Here is a 19,646-nt window from a genome sequence, read left to right as displayed (position 1 = left end):
ATACTCCTTCCATTTCAATATTATGCGCGCACAGTGCTCCTTGGGATGTTTAAAGCTTGGGAAATCTTTTTGTATCCAATCCGACTTTAAACTTCTCCACACCAGTATCTCGGACCTGCCTGGTGTGTTCCTTGTTTCTTCATGATGCTCTCTGCACTTTACACGGACCTCTGAGACTATCACAGAGCAGGTGCATTTATACGGAGACTTGATTACACACAGCTGGATTCTATTTATCATCATTAGTCATTTAGGTCAACATTGGATCATTCAGAGATCCTCACTGAACTTCTGGAGAGAGTTTGCTGCACTGAAAGTAAAGGGGCTGAATAATTTTTGCGCCCACTTTTTCAGTTTTTTATTTGTTAAAAAAGTTTGAAATAGCCAATGAATTTCGTTCCACTTCATAATTGGGACCCACTTGTTGTTGATTCTTCACAAAAAATTACAGTTTTATATCTTTATGTTTGAGGCCTGAAATGTGGCAAAAGGTCGAAACGTTCAAGGGGGCCGAATACTTTCGCAAGGCACTGTATACACATATACACACATATACATATACACATATATACACATATATATATATATACACACACACACACATATATACACACACACACATATACACATATATACACATATATATATATACACACACACACACATATATACACACACACACATATACACATATATACACATATATATATATACACACACACACATATATACACACACACACACATATACATATATATATATATATATATATATATATATATATATATATATATATATATACATACATATATATACATACATACATATATATACATATATATATATATATATATATATATATATATATATATATATATATATATATACCATACATACATATATATATATGTGTGTGTGTGTGTATGTGTATATATGTGTGTGTATATATATGTGTGTGTATATATATATATATATATATATGTATATATGTGTGTATATATATGTGTGTATATATATATATAAAATATCAGTCTCCCTAACCAGCAATCTTGCCATTCTTACAATTAACTCTTAAAATTATGGCTAAAATAGCTAAATAGAATAAGTCAAAATAAATTACCTTCAGAACATTCCTAACATCTGCTGGGATCTCCAAACCGAGAAGGCCAGCAGGAAGCTCGGACAGGATGTCAGTTGGTGCAGGGTGAGGTTCAGGACCAGGTGGCTTTGCCTCCTGCAATTCCCTGTAGACCCAAAAGAATGAAAGTTAAGTTCAACTAAAAGTTTCCCAAAGTCCATTTGACCATAAAGTAGGTAATATACTAGCAAAAATAAAACCCCCTTCTGCTTCAATCACTACGGTGTGCAAAAGCAGGCCAGCCAAACTTCTTTTTTTTTTATGATTGGAGCACGGCAAATAAGATTACATTCATCTCCACTGTTATGGTGTGGTGGCAGAAATCTCAGAGGTGAATATTTCATAACGTAAGTAAATAGTAACACTCTGCATGGCTAGATTCAACTAGAGATAAGTCAGAGTGCACTTTTTGTAAACCTAGAATAATAATGTAGTAATTAATAATGAAAGTCTAGAAATTACCTTATAAATTTAAGCTCTTGAGCAGCTTTCAGGATGATCTCATGCTGACGTTGGGAGAGAGCAAGCACATTTGCAGCACTTGTTCCTTGTGATGCCGGATCAACTGAGCTCTCTGGCAAGTTTGAGACAGCTGCAGCAGGAGATAAAGGTGGACGTATATCCAAAGGTGGCTCTTCCCTGTGCTCTTCATAGCGAGCTCTATGATCTTCATAGTCAGAAGGATACCCTCTCTCTGGTGGTGGAGGAAGTCTTGAAGGCCTATCCCATTCTGAAGGTGATGGGTATGGTGGTTCTTCCTGCCGGTGGGGTGGCTCCTCCCTATATTCACGAATTCTAAGTTCTCCTCTTCCCCTATCATGCTCATCATAAGAATATGGTCGACCCCTTTCTCTTTCCTCTAGCCAATGGCCATCTCTGTAGGGCTCTGGTGGTGGCATGCGGGGGGGATAATCCCTTCCAGGAGGAGCACGCTCTCTCTCCCATTCAGACTCATAGTACTTGGCATCATGCCGATAGTCATCAGGAGGATAGCCCTGTGGTGGCCGCCAATGATACCCATCTTCCCCATGACCATAATCCTCCACGAAACCCTCATTGCGTCTCTCTTCATATTCCTCATGTGTTGGACCTGGCCGCCACATGCCTCTTGCCATCCCTCGACCCATAGGTCTCCTCCTCATTCCTTCCATATCCATTATCTCATGTGGAGGCAGAGGAGGGCCTCTACCATGTGGCGGTTGCCACCCCAATTCTCTTTCCATGCCTTCATCATACAATGGCTCCTCCATAGGATCCATCATTTCCTGAGGTGGTGGTGGCACACGACGCCTGCCTCTGCCTACATCAGGATGCATCGGATGGCTATGAGGGTCATGTCCATGGTACATGGGGTCCACTTCTGGATCCATTTCAGAATCATCCATGTCCATTCCATGACCTAATGGCTCGTGATCCATTGGGCCATGCGCTGGATGAGGGGGCCTTCCTCGTCCCTGGTGCATGAAACCAGGATGACCAGGTGGGGGACGACCCCGGCCACGTGGAAACGGAGGTCTCATGCCTCTAATTGGAGGTCTCCTTTCTCCCCAGTAAGGATCCCCTTCCTCTGAGTACTCCTCTGACTCAGGTTCTTCCCAGTGCCTGTCCATTGGTTCTCCTCTTCCCATAGGTGGTCCACCTCTTCCCATGGGATGTCCCCCTCTTCCCATAGGGGGTCCCCCTCTTCCCATAGGGGGTCCCCCTCTTCCCATAGGAGGACCCCCTCTACCTACAGGTGGTCCCCCTCTACCAAAAGGTGGTCCCCCTCTACCCATAGGTGGCCCTCCTCTCCCCATTGGCGGCCCCCCTCTACCCATTGGCGGCCCCCCTCTACCCATTGGCGGTCCCCTTCCCATAGGAGGACCACCTCTGCCCATAGGTGGCCCTCCTCTTACCATATGAGGCCCTCCTCTCATTATTGGGGGCCCTCCTCTCCCCATATGGGGTCCTCCTATTGGCTCTTCATAATACTCTTCCTCTGTTGAAAAGTGATGTCCGTCTGGCATCCACATTTCTTCAGGGGGCACCTCCGATTCCTCACCACCACACTGCTCGTATGAAGGATCTTGCCATTGATACTCTTCCTGCTCTTCTGGCATCCCCAAGTTCTCTTCAGGTGGCATGTACTCATAAGACGTTTCTCCCATCTTCTCCCCAAGTGGTACAGTGTTCGGTCCCGTGAACACTCCCCTGCCCCTCTGCCCACGTCCTCGTCCATGCACTTGGACAGGTACTGGCGGCTGGCCTCGTCCCCTCCCAGGGGGAAGCCTTGGAGGATCCGGTCGCGACTGCAAATGGCCAGAAGCTTGTGGCTCCTGTTGAATTCCAGAGGGCTTTGGAACCAGTGGGGGTTTGTTGTTTATCAATGGTCTATCTGGTTTGACGAGATTTTGTGCAGGACTATTTTTTGATGCCACAGTAGAAGGAGCCGTTACGGAAGGCTTGACATTACCAGGTTTGTTTTTTTCGCTATTGTTGGAAACATTATTGCCTTCAGATTCCTCAGGCTCTGTGGTTGTTTTTAATGTCTGAGGAATGGGGTCATTTTGGACAAAAAAGCCATCAGTTCCCAGCAAGTTGTCATCTGTCAAGTCTTCAGCATTGGCCTTATCACCTGGTTCTGATTCTCCTTTTTCTTTTTCAGATTGTGGCTGCCCAGCTGACTTTCCAGGAATCTTGGAATCCATACTGGCAGGTTGTTTAGTGGCTGGTTGTGCCTTAGGTTGGGGGCCTTGTGGTTGTTTTTGCTGGGGCACAGGTGGACATTCAGTGAGCCTTGAGGGCTGTTCAAACCTAGGTTGCAGCCCAAATCCAGGTTGGTCAAATCTGGGGGGACCATCAAAGCGGTGCCTTGGTTGGTCAAATCTAGGGGGACCATCAAAGCGGTTCCTTGGTTGTTCAAATCGAGGGGGGCCATCAAAGCGCTGCTGTGGTTGGTTGAACCTTGGGGGGGCATCAAAGCGCTGCTGTGGTTGGTCAAACCTTGGGGGGGCATCAAAGCGCTGCTGCGATTGGTTGAACCTTGGGGGGCCATCATAGCGCTGCTGTGGTTGGTCGAATCTTGGGGGAACATCAAAGCGCTGCTGTTGCTGATCAAATCTCTGAGGACCATCAAAACCTTGCTTCGGCTGGTCAAATCTAGGGTTGTTTCCGCTGGGACCAGCAGGACTACAGAGATTGTAAGAAAACATTATTAATAAAGCTCCCTTTTAGTGATATCCCACAAATATAAAAAAAAAAAAAAAAAAATGTTATTGCCTACCTGCATTCAAATACTCTCAACTGATTTTATGAAACATTTTTCTTTTTAAAACCCATTCTTAAATGTAACATTTTTAAATAAATAAATGCCAATAACAGTAGTACAAAACAATCCCTACTGACCGTGGACCTCTGAAGCTGTTGATGCTTGGTGGCTGAATGGTGGGGGGTCCTGGAGGTCTAACTCCTATGCCAGCAGGGCCCGCTCCTCTTACAGGGGGTCCAGCAGGTGATTCTGAATGTGGCCCAAAGCCAGCGGACCGTGGACCTTGAGAGTTGGGACTAACACCAACTGGGGAATGCTGCATACCCAGGTTAGCTGACTGCTGCTGCATTTGCATGTCTTGTACAGGGTACTGACCAAACTGTCCCATCATACCACTACTATACTGGCTTGAGGCAAATGGCACCATGGCAGTGAGAGTGGCCACCCTTTCTTGAAGGTGGGCATTGGTGGCGTTCATCTGTTCCTGCCACTGCTTCCACTGGCGCTCATAGTCCTGCAGTTGGTCTTTGTGGGGATAGGTCTGAAACTGCTCATACCACAGGACGAAGGAGCAATCCCAGTCTTGGAATAAAGGGGTGAACTGCTGCTGTTGCATTTCATAGTGCCTCAGCTGCATTTCAGCAGACATTGACTGCAACAAAGGACATTTGGTTTAAGTATTATCATATAGGTACATGCAGAACAAAGAAATCACGGAGACATGTAATAATGAAAACTTAGGGGCCTCCAAGATGCTGCAGGTGTTGCAAATCAGAGTTGTTGCAGCTCCTACAAAATCTTATATCCTTTTTTTGGTTCCACTAAACATACTTTGCTTGCTTTTCACTTTTCATTTTCTGTACAGGTCACCTTCAAACCAAGGAAAATAACCAGCCGAATAGTAGCTGTCAAAGAAACTACCATTTGCATACCTGTAGGTTAGTTGGTTGCTGAATCAGCTGTTGGTACTGTTCCAGGATCTGCTGAAGCTTTTCGTGTTGTTGCATGAGAGCTTGGTATTGCAAGCCCGTTCTCTGTTGCTGCACCTTTTGCCACTGTGCTGCTGCAGCCTGTAACTGCTGGAGGCGGGCAACCTCCTCTGCGTCTTGTGGGACCTCGGGCTTTAAACACACACAAGACAAGATTGGAGCAAAGAATATCTTTGTAACTTATAAAGAATGTTTTTGACATAACCGAGAGTAGTTTAGAGAATGACATTATTTTAGATAGAGGGCAAGGCCCTACTGAGAACATATTACACAATCATTCAATCTAAAATGGTAAATCGCAACATTTATATATCGCTTTTTATCCAAGGCGCTTTACAAGTTTTGCCGCTTATTCACCCATTCATGCACACACTCACACCCCGATGGCACGCAGGGTAGGGAATCAAGCCTACAACCCTGTGATCAGTAGATGACCCGCTAAACCTCCGGTGCCACAACCGCCACGTTATTTTGGCTTACTTTGTAAAAAACATTCCAGATAAGTCAGCATTGACAATCAGCAAAGCAAGGTGTCTAAACAATAATTTTTGCAGTGACACTAAAGAGATATCAAATGATTCTCAGTCCTATAGACAAGCAAGAGCAGGGTAAAAATATATAGGATATTCAAGTGCATTGCAGTTATCACATACATTGGGATTAAATATCTATGGACATGATGATGGTTTGCGTGTGGTGGGACTTATTGTGTACGTAAATGTAGTTGATTTTCCTACATTTTTACTCTGTAAGTTTATGTAAACAATACAAACAACGTTTAGATCCAGTAATAATCTTAACTCTCTGGTATACTCTAGTTTAAAACTGGAATTGGCGTGCTCTTAAAGGTTGTTGCAAAAGCACTTGCACATGCCAAAAAAGCAATACGTAGCATATAAAAGAGCAATAAACTTATTAAAACTAAATAATTAACGTGGTGTCAATTATTTAATTGCACAAAAAACTATTTAAATGCTTTAAATGGGAGTAAATTCCCCCAATGTAGGCTACCTGAATGGTTCAAAAACAGTTACGTATCTGGTGCTTTTTGTTCCTTAATGAATCAGGGCCAGTAGAATTACAGCCATAATAAATGTGAGAATCATCTATTGTCTGTAGCACCATTCAATTCATAACATTTACAGAAAAAACAACTATCACTTAGTTAGTTGTTAGTGAATTAAAGGGGTGATGGAATGCAAAACCGAGTTTACCTTGTAGTTGAATAATGATGGTGGGTGAAATGGGCATACAGAGAACCTCAAAGTCCCAATGACACCTCTTTCCTATGCAAATCTCACAATTTGAAACTGCCGCTTAAAACGGGCTAATCCCAACAAAGCTAAGAGTTGACGTCAACTCGGTGGCTGTACCTTAATTGGCTCTGTTCTGTACCTTTGCCCCCCCCCCAAAAAAAATTTACATACAGACCACTGGTCTGAGACCAGCTGCTGTTCTGAATGTTGGTCGTGCAGATCTCACACACTAGTTGCATTTCCACGGGAATTACAAAGAAGAAAGTTTGGAAGTTTTTCAAGGATACTGAAAATGAACCATGGTCGTAAATGCAGTGTACAGGGAATGCTGACAATTTTCACATTTCATCGCGGGCTGCCGGTCGTGGTGCTCCAGGTACGCAGTAGTTGGTGGCTCAGTTACCCCAGAAAAGATGACTGTGCGCTGGTTACAGAGCACCATAAGCGGTCGTGGAGCTCCGTTAGGTCAGCGTAGTTGGTGGTCTAGTTACCAGGTAACTGCGAGTGTGGCAGGCATGTTCCCTGATATTAATAAATTAAGTTATGTTTTCATTTATACTGCAATGTAAATAATACACTTAACCAGTAGCGCCGTGGCAATCGGGAGAGTCAGGACTTTTCCCGGTGGGCCGGTAGTGTTTCAAGGCTGCGAGGGCCGGTCAAACTTTGCAGCCTCTGCTCAACCGGTATGGCGCGCCGCAGCAGCAGGCCTCATTAAACTCACACACTGTCTGTTGACGTTACCGATAGACTTCCAAACGCACGGGGCAGCGATTGAAATCCAAAAAGGAAAAGGGAAAGGTGGCGCTGAGAACGTCAGACTCAAAAGGATGGTGTTGCTGTGCTATGTGTTGTTCATCCCCCATTTTTCTAAATCCACACGCCCAGATTTTTTTATTTACAAATTTGTAGTTTTCGGCCTCAACCCACGATAACTTGAGTAAGGTCAAGCTCCCTCTGGAGCCACATAAGGCTTTATTTATTTAGGTGCCTAAAACCTGCATTATATCTAACTTCCAGCAGTGGGCAACTCCCACTTGCTCAAAAAACTAGTCAGTTTCTATAGAAGTCCTACTTCTATCCTACTGCTCACTTGATTTATTACTTCAATAAACATGTTCCTAATGAGTTAATGCAGTGGTTCTCAAACTTTTTCGGTCATTCCCCACTTTGGACAAGGAATACAGCAAACATTTTCAAGCCCCACCTGCCCCTATCGCCCCAACACAATGCTAATGAAATACGCAACAAGCTTAAAATGTTCCAATTTATTGAAGTAACAAGTATCTACATCAAATAACAGCAAGTTCAAAAATAAAGAAAATAAAAGTGCAGCTGTGTCAAAATTTGTATCAAGTTCAAAAATAGAAAATAAATAAAAGTGCCACTTTACAATCTGTTAAAAAAAGAAAAGAAGAGAAAGACAGGTCTATTCTCCCTGCATTAGTGGCTGCAATGAGCCTGTTTTGCATTGCACAATTTCGGGGGTGATCGGTCTAATAAGCGGCAAAACACAGCTATAAGGATGGTTTGCTCTCACACGCGCTGAATTTATAGTCTCTACACACACACACACATACACACACACACACACACACACACACACAAAACACACACACACACACACACACACACACACACACACACACACACACACACACACACACACACACACACACACACACACACACACACGCAGTCACTCTCTAGTCTAGTGGAGGCGGGTATGGCTGCAGCCTGGAGCGTCCTAAGCCGTCCCGTCTCATGCCAAAGCGTATCCAACGGTAAATTCGGAGGGCCAGAAATACGATATCGAATTATTTTCCAGATTGATTCACGGGTAAATCCATGGCCGTCAGTTTGGTTTGAAATGTGCTGGGGACAGAGACGCATTTGGAAGTACATTTCCAGAAGTGCTGGGTACAATGACAATTTTTTTTTTCTCTTTCGCGTAGGTCACGTTTGAAAGACGCTATCCTGTAGCTTACTAATGAATAAAAATGTGGTTTAATGTACGTAAACAATGATCAATGATAACCAAATTTCTCTCTCAAAAAAATCGAACCCAAAGTCCTATTATTATGGACGTTATCTGACATCTGACGCTTTTCTGCTTCACTTTTTCAGCAGGGCAGCGGAGCGGCTGTGGGTTGACTCCCAACGGTTCTCATGGGCTTTATAAGTCCTAACATGAAAAAGCTTAACATGATTTAATGTACCTAAACAACGATCAATCATCACCACATTTCTGGTTCGATTTTTTGACAGTTTTCAGTGGTTATAAGGAGCAATATGAAAAAGCTTGTGTGGTAATCATTGATCAGTGATCAATGATTACCACACAATCTCAAGCTTTTTCCTCGTCATAAGCGCAAATGAAGAAGAAAATGTTAACGTAAGATAACTTATAATCGTTGGATTTCGGTTTAGTTCTTTTGACAGGCTTAAGTGTTCATTACAAGATATGGCCATGATACATTTGGTGATCACTGATCGTTGTTGAGGTACATTAAACCACGTTAAGCTTTTTCACGTTAAGCAGAATGTTCCGACAGGCAGCGTTGTGAACAGATGCGTGCAGCCAGCACAGCAGCAGAGCGGCTGTGGGGATAGAGATTGCTGTGGATTTTTTGGCATCTTTTTTTTGGCAGAATTATATGTATTAGTAATAAAGTATTGAAGTAGTAAAGTATTTTATTCCAGACGCCAGCTTTTATTTTGAAAAGTAGAAGCTCGGGGACGGCACCAGGCGGGATGGCATAAGACGGGTCGGCATGACATAGGACGCTCCAGGCTGCAGCCATACAGTCTTGGTCTAGTGCGCGTTCTTGCTCCAGATTCCGGGAGATTGGATGTCATTTGAGGGCATCAAGGAGCCGCTATCAATATGCGGGAGACTCACGGAACTTCCGGAACAGTTGCGATTTCTGGATAAAGATATAAAAAGGCATAAAAACAAAAATTTTCTCCCGTTTGGCGCACCCCACCTGTCAGATCTCTATTTCCCACCAGTGGGGCGCGCCCCACACTTTGAGAACCGCTGAGTTAATGGCCTAAATCACTAGTTTTAAAAGGTGCTCTAAGTGATGGGTTTTTAGGCTACAACATTTTTCGTCACATACAGCAAACATCTCCTCACTATTCGCTAGCTGCCTGTCCCCTGAACACACTGTCAAAAAACGCGGTCTCTGTAGACAGCCCAGGCTCCACAAACGGCAACAAAAACAAACTGTGCCTACCTGCCCCACGAACCATAACAAACAGAGTTCCAGCCAATAACCGACAAGAAGGAGCTGGTTGAGAAATCACTGCAGCAGCGTTAGCACGTAGGCTACTTCCACAATGCGTATTCATGACTCAACCAGCTCCTTCTTGACGGTTATTGGCTGGAACTCTGTTATGGTTCGTTGTGCAGGTTGGCGCAGTTTGTGGAGCCTGGGCTGTCTACAGAGACCGCGTTTTCTTTACAGTGTGTTCAGGGGACAGGCAGCCCGCGGATAGTGATGAGATGTTTGCTGTATGTGACAAAAAATGTAGTAGCCTAAAAAAAACGCATCACATCACTTAGAGCACCTTTAAGTCTTCTGCAATACATCACAATGTTCATTTTGTAAATTATGGTCCCATTTATTTTAAAATTGACAATAAAGCAGGTTTTAGTGGCGTGGCTACATAAAATGACCTAGCAAAGCGTTTCCTGGCCCTGTCTATATTAAAAAAGCTGTGAACTTGTTTTGGGGTGTTGCCCATGTTTCCATCTTAAACTTTGACGCTCTTACGGTTTGTTTTCACTTCAAAGTTGGTTGGAACATTTAAGTCACCTAAAAATATCTTGTTCAGCGTTCTGCCAGTTTATCTGTGATTTAAGCCCCCAACTAGGATTAGGCAATGGTTATAGTTATGGTTAGGTGCCTTGAAGTCAATGGTCGCAGCGCTGCCTGGTTCTGCCAACTAAGGTAGCTAGCGCTAGCTGATAACTTAAGAGAAAGTCTGCTGATTTTCAACCAGCTCTGTGAATTGCCATACATGCAGATGAACGACACCAGTACCCGAAAGTCCGTGTTCACCCACTGGCAAAACGCCACTGGATGACTCGCGTCAGAAGGGTTTAAAAAATAAAATCGACTTTTCCTCATTTGCGTTTAGCTTAGCGCCACTGAAACCATACACAACACTGGCTTAGACGTGTCATCCTACCAAGCTGTGCCCATTTGTCCAAATATGGTCACTTCTGTCTCTGATATACCAAGATGTCGACAGCCAAAATGCAAACTCATGGCTTCAAAACGGCAGTCCACAAACCACTAGTCAGGGCGTAAAGTGAAAAAGAATCCTGAGCCTGAAACTTTTTTAGAAGGGGGGGGGGGGGTAAAGTCCTTACATTACACATCACAATCACAACTCTGCATTGTTTAGCTTTTCATAAACTGGGACAAGGCCTCATAATTTTTTTTAAACTAAAAAGTTTTGGATCAATTTTTACTTCTTCCAACCATATGTTAAATCAAGAGTCAATGTGGATTTACATATTGCAATAATATCATAATCCTACAATGAATCATTGTGAAAACTAAACTTTACTACTTTGGCCAGGTCTTCATCAAAAAAGTGAATTAGTACATTCATGATTTTGTCCATGTTGATATTAGTTTACATTTATTAAAAACATTGCATTGTTTATCTTTTCATATAGCTAGACGTCTAAACTCTGGGACAAGGCCGTTATGTTTATATACCTGCCATGCTGATTCCAAACAGACAGCTTTGTCAAGGCAGTTTGGGCTTCAGATAGCTATAGTGAACGTGCACACACGTATTGTTTGTATTACGGTCGGTCAGTAAAGGAACAGTCACAGCGGTAGCGGTCGTTGCCGGTAACTTACTCGTATGACAGAGTGCACGGACCGAAGCTTTGTGACTAGCAAGCACTTTCTTACCGCTGCTGCCGTCCAGTGTCTTCCTTGAACATGCGCTGCAGAAGCATGCACCCGGCTCCCTCAATTTGAGGCACCAAGTGCTAAACAGCTTCCCGTCTCCACCCTTTTCCTCTTGTCATCTATTCATGCCCAGCACCATTTGTCTTTAACTACTTTCTCAACTAAAGCTGTATCTACATGCTCCAAGTTTGATAAACTTTGCATCCATTTTTTTTAGCCGCGTTACCACGGAGACCACACCGCACTCTCGCTTTTCGGTAAAGACCCGCCCTACTTTGCATCTGATTGGCTAGAACTCGTTTCATTGGTAGGTGGAAGTTCGATGATTGGTTAAACCCAGCGCATCAAAAACAAATCCCGTGTGGACTTTTTAATTTATTTATTTTTCTAAAATATTCATATGCCAGAAATCCAGCACCAGGCCTGATTACTTTCAACCGTGTGTTAGTTAGAGCTGCGTTCCTCTTATATGATTGGTATGTGAAATAAAATGACTTGAAAATATTAAACCGCAAGTTTTTGTTTGTTTTTTACCCACGGCCGCACGCCGGAGATCCGGCACGGTGCCGGAATACTTTAAGCCCTGCACTAGGTGATGTCACCAATGCTAATTCTATTATTTTTGCAGCAGCTTGGAGTCTATGTCCAAGACAAGTTTAAATTCTTACATTCACACTGGGACTGCATGATATTGGAAAAAAATGACATTGCAATATGTTTTTTCTTGCGATGTATATATATTGCAATATGACAAAATACAATACAAAAGAAGGGGAATGGCATACAGAAAAGGGCCGCAGAAGAAAATTTTAAAAAATTACTTTTTTTTATGTGAACCATGCATTCTTGAACTTAAATGCTTTACAAACAAAAGAAAGTGAGCGCTGTGACGACTCTTCTAATGTGATTTTGGAGGGGGAAATTAGGTGGCTAAATACAATGGTTGACTCACATGACACCATTGTATTTCATATACAATCTACTATACAATCTACTATCAATGTAGGCTAAAGTCATGAGTAATGATATTTAAAAATGCATGCATGTTGCTTTACCTAAAATAAGGGGGCTCCTTTATGTTGATCCCCTCCTGTTCCCTGTTGATATTTAGGTTGTGGTCGACAACTAGCAGGGCCTGCTTTGGTTGTTTGATAAATTGATCAGTGATTGTTACTGGTGATTTGCTCGGCATGCAGAGCCTGCGTGTCACGGACTAGCAACAAACTGTGTTTTCAAGAAGCCTTAAATCAGTGTAAATCACGTTATTTCAGACACAGACTTCTCTTGCACACTAGTGTTACGTTTCCATCTTCACAGCTCTGAACCGTAATGTTAGTTGGGACAGACAGACCCCCGTTTCTTTAGGCTAACTTAGTTAACTTTAGCCTGGCTCGTAGCTGGTAACTAGCTTTTGGTCTTGTAGCTTGACTACCCATGGAAAAGCATGCGCATCACTTTGTCTGCAGCACCTGCCACCTTACGGTAACATTACTTTTCTACACGCACACAAGGAAGAGTCTCACCCCTGTTGGACTACGTCACATACACACGTTGCCCACATGGCAATTAGTCATGGAAAAATGAGAACCATGCAAGTTTTCCTTTTGTATCAAGCAGCAAAAAAGTTGTAGCATTTACATCGCACCTCCAGCGATGTGACTATTGCACATGCGCAAATCCTGATGTTGATGCTGAAACGAAATATCGTTCAGCTCTAATTCACACATATGTAAAACTGTAGTAATGCTTACCTTCGCCTCATCGGGCGGTGGAGGTGGTGCTGGGGGCTCCTCTTTTGGAGGGGGTGGAGGAGGTGCACCTTTTGGTGGTTCTGATGGAGGAAGAGGAGGAACTTGGCATTGGGGCGGTAAAGGGCCATCGCCCTCTTTCTGATTCTGCCCTTTTTTCTTTTCTTTTCTTCTTTTTTTTTGACATAATAGGATACAAATTTACCTTAGATCTTACCTTAATCCTGCGGTCTCATCTCAACCTTGAAAAAAAAACGTTTTTGACACCTACTTTTTTTTTACCTACTTTCTCTGATTCATTTTCTGATTACTTAATACGTTTTCTCATATGAACTCCAGACAATGTATGTTAATATTTTATGGGGCGTTTTCTTTTGCAGGGTGCAAATGTGCAAAACAAGTTCCTTCCAAAGTCTATTTTGCAGAGGCACCATCGCTGCTGGAACTTAACGCGGCCCAAGTGCAAATGCAAAGAACCCAGAACATTTTCTTCTCCTATTCTATAATGTATCTGTGGTGTAGCAAGACCTTACTCCACAGCGCTGTGGAGATGGGTCTGATAAGGAAAAAAGGATGGAAAGGTTCATTTTAAGACTCGTAGCGATATTGACATTTAAATTTGTGTGAACAATATGAACACATTTCTTGCTCGTAGATAGTGTAAACATTGAGACAGTAATTACATTTGTGTCCATTTTCACAACTGCATAATATAGAATAATACAGAATGCGGTAATAGCATATATTACATCTGTTAATATACTACATTGGTATTTAGATTATAAACAATATGTGTAAACCATAATATTGACTACAAGTTCAGGATGGAGCAGCTGCACATTGGTCTACATATTTTAAAGTTTACTACCACGAAATAACTTGTTTTCCTACTTCTCTTCTACATATGACATGCACAGTATGATGCTTGCATGCAATATATGCATTAGTTACCCTGCCACCAAAACGGGACTGTGAGACAAACATTTACAGAGTGTAAACACATTTAATAGAGGATAGAGGTGCATGATATATTGACTCAATATCGTTATCACGATATCACGTTGCACAATATTATATCGAAAGTGTTGCGATAAGTATGCAATATTTTGTTTCTTTTTTGGAGCATTGCGTCCTGTCCATTGACTGTGTGGCTCAGTTGTGTTTCATTTCATTTTCATTTATTATACAGGAAAGGATTAAAAGTAACATTAAGTTACAGTTTAAACGGGCCTGACTCAGTTTAAAAACTGGTTTCCAGCAGGTTCCTGTTCTGCAGAAACATAGAACATAGGACACAGTTACAGCACATGAAGACAGAAACACACGTACAGGACATTAGCATGGGCTAAACAGATACAGACAACTAAAACAATACAGACAGTGCAAACAAGACTTGGACAATACATGAACAATCAATGAGTGCAAGTGTAACTGTTGAGAAGGAACAGTTTGTATGCCTTTTTGAAATATGTGATGTATGATGTGATGGGGAATGTCATTCCAAATTTTGGTGTTAAAGGATTTCTGACCATAACATGATTTAGAGACTGCTTGAAACGCTATAATGATCATGTTTTATTGGCCAGTTACTGTGCCACTTGCACGTTAGCGCACGGGTCCACTACGTGACAAACCCTATGGAGCGAACCACGTGTGCATATTTCGAGAGAGTGACAGTGTAAGTGAAGAAATAGATAGAGACAACTGAACGGTATGAATCAACTCAATGGAACGAATCAGAGAAGAGAAAGAAAGGTTGTGTCCTGTTCTCTTTATTTATTTATTTTATACTGTACAACCAGTAAAACATGTACTGTTCTATAGACATGCTCTTTATTTATATATTTTATACTGTACAACCAGTAAAACATGTCCTTTTCTGTAGACATGGTTGTTATTTATTCATGTTGTACCAGTCCAATATGACCATCAGTTGAAATAAACCATGTGTTGTAAGAAAACTAGTTTTATGTTACATTTGCGTTTTCCCGTACCTTTTGTAATTTTACATACGTTTAAAAATATCGAAGTTAATATCAATATCGCAATATTCATAATCGATATCGCAATATCACATTTTGTCAATATCTTGCAACCCTAATAGGGGATGCTATATATAGGCTACAAATGTGGGTAATTTCTAGTTCCATCAATAAACATTGTTGCTACGATGTTCTTTGGCTGTAAGTTCTGGCTACAGGTAAAGCAAAGTGTTTAGCACCAAAATATGTCAACGCAAACAAATAGAACAAGACATTACCTGCAAATGTAAGGATTTGTCATCCTCTGTCGTGGATGGATCTTTCTTGTAGGCTTCTTTAGCTTTGGGAGCACCGTTGTTCTCCGGTGGCTTGGATGTCGGGGGCTCTGGAGGGGGAGGCCCCGGTTGGGGATCGGTGGGCTGCGGTTGCGGTGGAGGGGGTGGTGGTGGGTGACCCGCTTGAGGAGCGAGGGGAACTCTGGTCGGCGGAGGAGGGGTCTCGTCTTCTTTATAGTACGAATGAGCTCCAGCCCCGCTGTCTGAAAGCCCTGCTCCTTCTGAATGCCACGAAGACCCTGGATATCCACCTTGTCCACCACCGTACGCATTAGCGTTAGCGTTGCTGCCGTGGTGTAACACAGACTGGAGCTGTTTCTGGTGCAGCATCTGCAGCTGCTGCATCTGCTGAAGGTGTTGCTCCTGTAGGCTGGTTAACATCGAGCCGCTGGATGAGGCCTCGAAGCCGCCGAACCCCGGCGCTGGCGGGCCGGCGTGGCCGCCACCAGGTTGCTTACGGGGCCCAGAACCTCCATAGCTTTGCGCCGGGGGTGCCCCATAATTTCCCCAGGAGGGATACATTGTTCAGAATCAGAAATCTGTTTCTGATGTGATTCTGAAAAAACCCCGAGGCGGTGTACACGGTCTTTTGTACTCACATAGAGCCGGGCCTCAGTGGCTAAAAAAAAGCTAACGTTACCATTCTACCATGAAGCCTACATTTTCATTTCCCGACTGGGCCAGGCCGCATTAAACAAAGAATATAAACAGCAACTCTGTAAACGTTAGCAAGAAACGGTTATCCGTTAGAGTAAGAAATGTGCACGTCTAGCCTTAAATAGAAAAAAAGTTACAATAAACGTTTAGAAAAGCTGATATCGTTGAGCGGCTGATGCTACGGTGCGATTCACACTGAGGACGGAAGTACATCACAAGTCACCAGGCGAGCACTTCCGGTAACGCTTATGGTGAAAAAGTTGTATTCATAAATGCAATTTTTCTAAAAGAAACCCCACTGTTCTTATCCTCTTGATTTTGTATTTGCTTCAATAATATTTGATTGTGCCTCCTATTTACATTGTAAACACTTGTGTTGCGATGATCTGTAAAAATATATATTTAGGTTATTTTTGATTAATGAAGTTTTGGGAGAAAACTTGTTAGCAAACATAACTAATGTATTATTATTATTATTATTATTATTATTATTATTATTATTATTATTATTATTATTATTATTATCATCAGGCTAGCAGTAGTAGTATTTAGCTTTGATGTCCATTGTTTCTAGACTAATAATAAAATAATGCCAAAGATCGATCATACCTTTGTTGTCCGATAAAGCATTTAAAAAAGAAAGGTTTTGGGTCCGGTGTTTACTATACCAATGAATGTATTTACACTTAACTCACCAAATGCATGCACAGCCTACCATTGATTAGACAGAAAAAAAAAATTGATACTGTGAAAAGATGCAACACACAAAACATGACTTTTTTTTTTTCTTCACAAAACGTGTTCAAACGTGATTTCTGAGTAGGCCTATGCTCTCTTTTCACGGTTACCAACGGCAAATATATGATGCCAAGCAAATTGATCTGTGCTTTTACCACAAGAGGGAGACATTTACATAGAAATGTTTACTTAACAAGAAACCTTTGGCTGTAATAAGAAAAGAAAAAAACTCAATAACCGGTCTATGCCTCATATGAAACAACAACAAAAGTAGTAATACTACTTAATATATTATACTATACTATATTAATTCCAACTAATTTTAAGCTCTAAATACCTTTCATGAAGGCGGAAATGTGTTGTGTTGGTTGAATTATACATAACATGATTTAAATAAACAACAATAATATATGTAACTACTCTGAGTCTGATTACAATATATTCCATATTAAACAATACATCAAAATAGCCTGAAAAATCTTCTAGGGCAGGCTTACAACATGCATGTCCATAGGATCTACAGTAGTTTGTTGTCAGAGACCAACTGTGTGAGTTCAGACTGTGTTTAACAACAGAGATGTTAGGGTGGGAGGGAGAGCAGTGGGAGGTAAAAGACTAGTGACTTTAGGTTGCCCTTGAGGTTTGATACACATACAAGTATTTTCTTCTTAAGATCACCAGTAAATCTGTATTAATTTTGGCCAGAACCACTTAAAAAAAATCGTTAAAGCGGATTAATCAAGCCAGTCCTGTTTAATGTCTCCCGTTAATTAGTTTGTCAGCAGTGTTTTAATATCGCCTAATGACTTCATATTTCACTGATGACATTAAAGGGGTGTTAAAAGAGGGGAAATGGCCCATTCAGGATTCAGTTCTTTTGCCATAAGATGCCCTCGATGAATAAGACAAGGTCACGGAGGCCTAGCCTTTAGGGAGAGATACATTATCAGGGGATGGGGCTGGGAGAAATCCCATAGAGGAAGCTCTCTCCCCTCTAAAACAGCATGACGGGCACAATGTGATACAGTTCTGTCTTAGAACAAAACACTGCGCAGGGAATTCATGATACAGCTTAGGGCAGCCACGCTGTATAGGATGGCAGGATAGCCCCACAGTGTACAATAATACTGATACTGGGGACTAATGCCTGCGAGGGGACTGTTTGTTATACTGTTCATTTGTGTAGTGTATTATAACAATACAATTTTAAGTGTTTTTTTATGCATTAGAAGTTAGCCCTTTTCAATCTTCATCAGCAGTTTCTGAAGCTTTCTAAGCAAGAACAAAGAAATCAGAAATCGTATAGTTGTAGCTCACAGTATTGAGGACATTGCATTTTCTCTGTGATGAAAATCCTATGTTAAACAAAATGCTCAATGGAAGCTAATGGATCCCGAACAAGTCCATGCACTGCTTCCAAAATGCTTTGTTTGACAAATCAATTTTCCCATAACCCGGTGAGGAGAAAAGTGATGCGGATTGATCGCCCCCCTGACTTTGTTTCCAGAATATTGTTTGATGGCTGGATAGATTAATTGGTATGACATTTGAAAGCCTTCTCTTGACTGTCAGCATCCAAGCCTCTATACACCAATCGAACCTCGGTCTAATTGTCTCCTCTATAATACCTCACTTCACAAATTAGAGACGGTGCCTCTATAAACTGTTCCCAATGTAAGACCTAAACAACATCCCGCTGCTCAATCAGACACTGGTTTGAATAGGGGTGATGCTGGGCTGATAAGATAGAGCGCATTAAAGGGCATCACCCCAAACCGCTGCGCCAGCACATCTTCCTCTCAGCACAGTAGATCTGAAATATACAAATCAAATCCAAGCAGCTGCTCCATGTAAATCTGGAGTCGTTAATATACAGCGGTTCATACTATTTGTATCTTAACTAATATGAATTACGACTACAGTGAGGAACACAAAGAGAAAATCATCGAAATAAATGACCTTGAAAACGCTGGTATGTTATGTTAAAGATGTAGTAGAGGGGGGGTTGGTTTAACATAACAACAATTTGATTTTAATTGTTTTTTTTTGTGCTCTTTATAATAGGCCTTCGTCATAGAAGACATCTTGACATGTCACAATGAAAAATGACAGATAAGTACATAATAAATAAGAAAAGTAATGGTGGCTGAATTCCATGTAGCTGCTTCAGTTTCAGGGTCCTGGTATTGTGCATGCTGGCTCACTTTCACATTGTCATGGCTTACTGGGACACTCGAATAGCCGAGCCATTGTTACTGTTATAAGCAACATCTTTTCTATAAGTCAAAATATGTGCTGTGAAAAAGGCCTATTACATTAAAAGTAGGATTGTGCTGTATGACAGTGATCTGTAACAGAGATTTTTCCATACCGCTTATGCTGTGGTACATCCTTTTCTCTGGTTGCGTTTAAACATTGTGTCATATGATTTCTTATATGAATATCCATATTGACATGATTTTGCATCATCATTTATTTGTCAGATATTGAATTTACTGGATTATGTAGAAGATATTATCCATATTGCCCACTTCTAATTCAAAGTTATACGTCTTTTGTTTCATGGATAAAATATGGAAAAACATGAAGCTGACAGTTTTTTGGGGATCACCTTTACCT

The 19,646-nt window shown here is 41.8% G+C and overlaps 1 protein-coding gene across 1 annotated transcript in view; it reads right to left on the bottom strand.

Moving 5' to 3' along the window:
- The window catches only part of ylpm1 (YLP motif containing 1), a 36,680-nt gene extending 20,168 nt beyond the window's left edge, over positions 1 to 16,512 (bottom strand). Inside the window, exons 1-8 of the mRNA XM_039781340.1 lie at positions 15,576 to 16,512; positions 14,267 to 14,284; positions 13,849 to 13,871; positions 13,319 to 13,487; positions 5,318 to 5,506; positions 4,523 to 5,037; positions 1,601 to 4,306; positions 1,121 to 1,244 (exon numbers count right to left, since the gene is read on the bottom strand). Coding sequence (XP_039637274.1) covers positions 1,121 to 1,244; positions 1,601 to 4,306; positions 4,523 to 5,037; positions 5,318 to 5,506; positions 13,319 to 13,487; positions 13,849 to 13,871; positions 14,267 to 14,284; positions 15,576 to 16,154 — 4,323 coding nt within the window. The 5' untranslated portion in view covers positions 16,155 to 16,512. The remainder of the gene's footprint in view (positions 1 to 1,120; positions 1,245 to 1,600; positions 4,307 to 4,522; positions 5,038 to 5,317; positions 5,507 to 13,318; positions 13,488 to 13,848; positions 13,872 to 14,266; positions 14,285 to 15,575) is intronic.
- Between the last annotated feature and the right edge of the window lie 3,134 nt (positions 16,513 to 19,646).

Source organism: Perca fluviatilis, chromosome 18 (genome assembly GCF_010015445.1).
Source record: "Perca fluviatilis chromosome 18, GENO_Pfluv_1.0, whole genome shotgun sequence".
Taxonomy (NCBI): domain Eukaryota; kingdom Metazoa; phylum Chordata; class Actinopteri; order Perciformes; family Percidae; genus Perca; species Perca fluviatilis.
This window is presented reverse-complemented; position numbering and strand designations above follow the sequence as displayed.